Here is a 2947-nt window from a genome sequence, read left to right on the forward strand (position 1 = left end):
CCCCCCGGCGCGAGCAGCTTATGTTTCCATATTCAGCCGAGAGACGGGCTTAGAGGATGACCATTTCATGTCAAAGTCAATATCTAATCTGGGGCCCGCAGCCCTGCCCCCCCCAGAGACGGCCAGAGGCAGCGGTGCCAAGGGCCCCCGATGCCACGCAGAGATGCCCAGGGAGCCGCGAGGGGCTGGGGAGGACGCTGGTAGGGGCGCGGCTGGCAGCAGGGAGATGTGGGCAGGCACCGGCCGGCTCCTCCAGGGAGCCCTCCCAATTCTGGCCCCCCCAGGCAGGGCAGCCCAAACAGGTGGGCAGGTGGGCAGGAGGGGAGAGGAAGGAGGCCGGCTGGCCAGGCTCCGGGGCCCCCCCGAGGCTGCGAGCCCCTTACCTGCCGGGGCCAGCGGCCCCCATCCCGCGCAGCAGGATCTCCTGTGTCACCCGTGTCAAGGGCCCGGCTCCCTTGAGGGAGAGCGTCTGTGTGGCGGGGGGAGTGTCCAGCCGGCGGCCCTCAGTGGTTCTGGGCAGGGATCAGCCGCCTTAGGAGGGGAGGCGGGGCCAGCTCAGGGAGCCGCAGAGGGGGAGCCGGGCCAGGGGGAGGGGAGGCGGGAGCTGGCCCTGAGCCCAGGCTCCAGACAAAGTTGGAAAGAGGTACGAGGGCCGGACGGGAGCCCAGGGAGGCTGGGGAAGAGGGGGCCACTGAGACGGGGGAGGGGGTAGAGCATCCCCCCAGATGGGAAGAGGAGAGGCCAGAGGCCTGGCACAGGAGCGGCGACCCGTGAAGCCAGACAGACAGGGAGTGAGCGAGAGAACAGAAGAGACCGGCCAGGGAGGGCCTGTGGGATTGGGGAGCCCCCGGGCTGATGGGGGCAGAGCCAGAGGCATCTCAGACCGAGTCTCCATCTCTCTCCTTTATTGACCGCACCCCCCTCTACCCCCCCCACCTCCGCCCCAGCAAAGCGGCCTCCTCCCTCGGCTGCTCGAGTCCTCGGGAAGACGACATCCGTCTGAGTGCGCCGGGGAGGGGGCAGCAACGGGTCCCTTCGTGAAGGCCCCTGGGGCACCACACTAAATCCATCCCCCATTCTTAAGGCACACGGGCAGGGCAGGGGACAAGTCCGGCTCCCTGTGGGGGCTGGGCCGGGGAGGTCACGGGTCAAACGCTGATGGTGCGGAAGACGGTGAAGCCGGACAAGGCTGTGCTGATGAGGACGCCAGGACACTGGGGGTGCCAATGTAGCTCTTTGATGTCCGTCTCCCCTTGGTGAACGAAAAGCAGCTGCTGGGGGAGCTCGGCCACCAGGGGGTCTCCGTCGGCCTCCGCGCTCTCTGTTTCGGGGTCCCGCTCCACCGCCAGATCCCATTGGGTGAGCTGGTCATCCGCCCCCGCTGCGGCAAAGACCCCGCCATCCTGGGGGTGCCACTCCACGGAGGTCACGGGTGCCACGTGCTGCTTGAAGGTGGCCACTGGGGAGCCAGTCTGCAGGACCATGGCAGGGGTGTGAGTCCCCAGGGCCCGGGGAGAGCCCTGACCCCCCAGCCACAGATTCTTCCTCCCCCCCGCCCCCAGCCTCTGAGAGACCAGGGCTGCCCGCTGGGACATCTGGCCTGAGGGTTCCCCACTGGGCTCTCGACAGTCCACAACGGGGAGCCCAGCAGCCCTTCACCAAGGCAGCTTCCGAGGGGCCACCCGATCCTATCTGGGAGGACCCCCAGGGATGGGGAGCTCACCGAGAACTGCCGGAGATCCCAGACCTTGAGGGCCCCGTCGTCCCCTCCGCTGAGCAGGAAGGACGTCTCCCGGCGGCTCCAGCTGATGACGTTGACGTCTGCGTCGTGGGCAGCCCCGGCCGTGAGCATGCAAGCCCGGCTCGGGGCCGCCCGGATGTCCCATATTCGGATGGAGGCGTCGGCCGAGCATGACGCGAACACCTGGCAGAGGGGTAGATGTTCGCGGGCGCAGGCATCCACTCCCACAGCCCCCTCCTCCCAAGGCTCACAGGGTGCCAGGCTTGGAGGCAGGAAGACCCCATGTTGATCCAGCCTCATGTACTCCCTGGGCAAGTCAGGTCACCTCAGTTTCCCCAACTGTAAAATGGGTATCCCAACTGCATGGACCCCACCGTGTTTTGTGAGGCTCCCGTGTAACTACTTGTACGGCACTCGTCGTGGGGCCCGGTGCAGGCAGGTGCCTAATAAACGTGCATCCCCTCTCCCCAAAGGGCCCGACGTGGGCCGGCCTCCCAGGCCCCCACACTTCAGAGCCTGGCCTGTCCACCTCACCGTGTCCTCAGTGGGTGACCACTGCAGATCCTCCACAGAGCGGGAATGGGCGGCGAATGGCCGCTGGTCGACGTGCCAGGAGCCCCCACTGGTCGGGGTCCAGAGATGAATGTTCTTTTGACAGTCGCCAGTCAGCAGGCGTCCTGCGTCGCAGACAGACCAGACGGTCACAGAGCGGCCGGTCTGAGAAAGGCTCCTTAGAAGCGTCACCCTCGCCCTTCCCGCCTCTCTCCAAGCCAAACTCACCAGGCACCCGGGGGGACCAGTCCAGGGCAAAGCCCTCAGCCATGTGGCCACCAAAGGCGAACAGGGGTCGGATCTGGGCCTGCTCCTCCCGCAAGAACGCGGCCAGGACCTGGGGGTCGTCCACAGCCTCCAGAGGCCTCCGGAGGGAAAACACCTCCACCTGGCCTTTCTCAGACCACACTCCTGCCACAGGGGTCTCCCCGAGCCAAGCTACCTGAGGAGGGAGAAGCGGGGAGGGCAGTTAGATGGCCTGGGCACTGCGGGCCCCCAACAAGGCCAGGGGGGCCAAGAGGGCTCCAGGAACCCCCTTCCCCAGGCCAAAAGGTTAGTTACCCGCACTCGGTTAATGGCTCCATAGTGGGGGATCATGGCCAGCTCTAGCTGGGGCTTCTTCTCTTCATCCTCTTCCTCCTCCTCACTCTCACT

At 66.6% G+C, this 2947-nt stretch overlaps 1 protein-coding gene across 1 annotated transcript; it reads right to left on the minus strand.

The window, feature by feature from the left end:
* Positions 1–480: 480 nt before the first annotated feature.
* Positions 481–2941, minus strand: GRWD1 (glutamate rich WD repeat containing 1). Its single transcript, XM_044684628.1, has 5 exons — positions 2855–2941; positions 2522–2735; positions 2276–2418; positions 1724–1924; positions 481–1472 (listed from the first exon to the last, which is right to left on the minus strand). The coding sequence occupies exons 1-5, from the start codon at positions 2888–2890 to the stop codon at positions 1149–1151; spliced, it is 918 nt and encodes a 305-aa protein (XP_044540563.1). The 5' UTR covers positions 2891–2941; the 3' UTR covers positions 481–1148.
* Positions 2942–2947: the final 6 nt, after the last annotated feature.

This window comes from Gracilinanus agilis, unplaced genomic scaffold, assembly GCF_016433145.1.
Source record: "Gracilinanus agilis isolate LMUSP501 unplaced genomic scaffold, AgileGrace unplaced_scaffold54046, whole genome shotgun sequence".
Classification (NCBI taxonomy): domain Eukaryota; kingdom Metazoa; phylum Chordata; class Mammalia; order Didelphimorphia; family Didelphidae; genus Gracilinanus; species Gracilinanus agilis.

Excerpts from the sequence above, each read along its gene's own strand:
- GRWD1 (XM_044684628.1), bottom strand. The coding sequence starts at position 2,890 with ATGATCCCCCACTATGGAGCCATTAACCGAGTGCGG. Across the intron at positions 2,736-2,854 it reads GAGCCATTAACCGAGTGCGG|GTAGCTTGGCTCGGGGAGAC; the intron begins GTAACTAACCTT and ends CTCCCTCCTCAG. Across the intron at positions 1,925-2,275 it reads GGTCACCCACTGAGGACACG|GTGTTCGCGTCATGCTCGGC; the intron begins GTGAGGTGGACA and ends CCCCTCTGCCAG.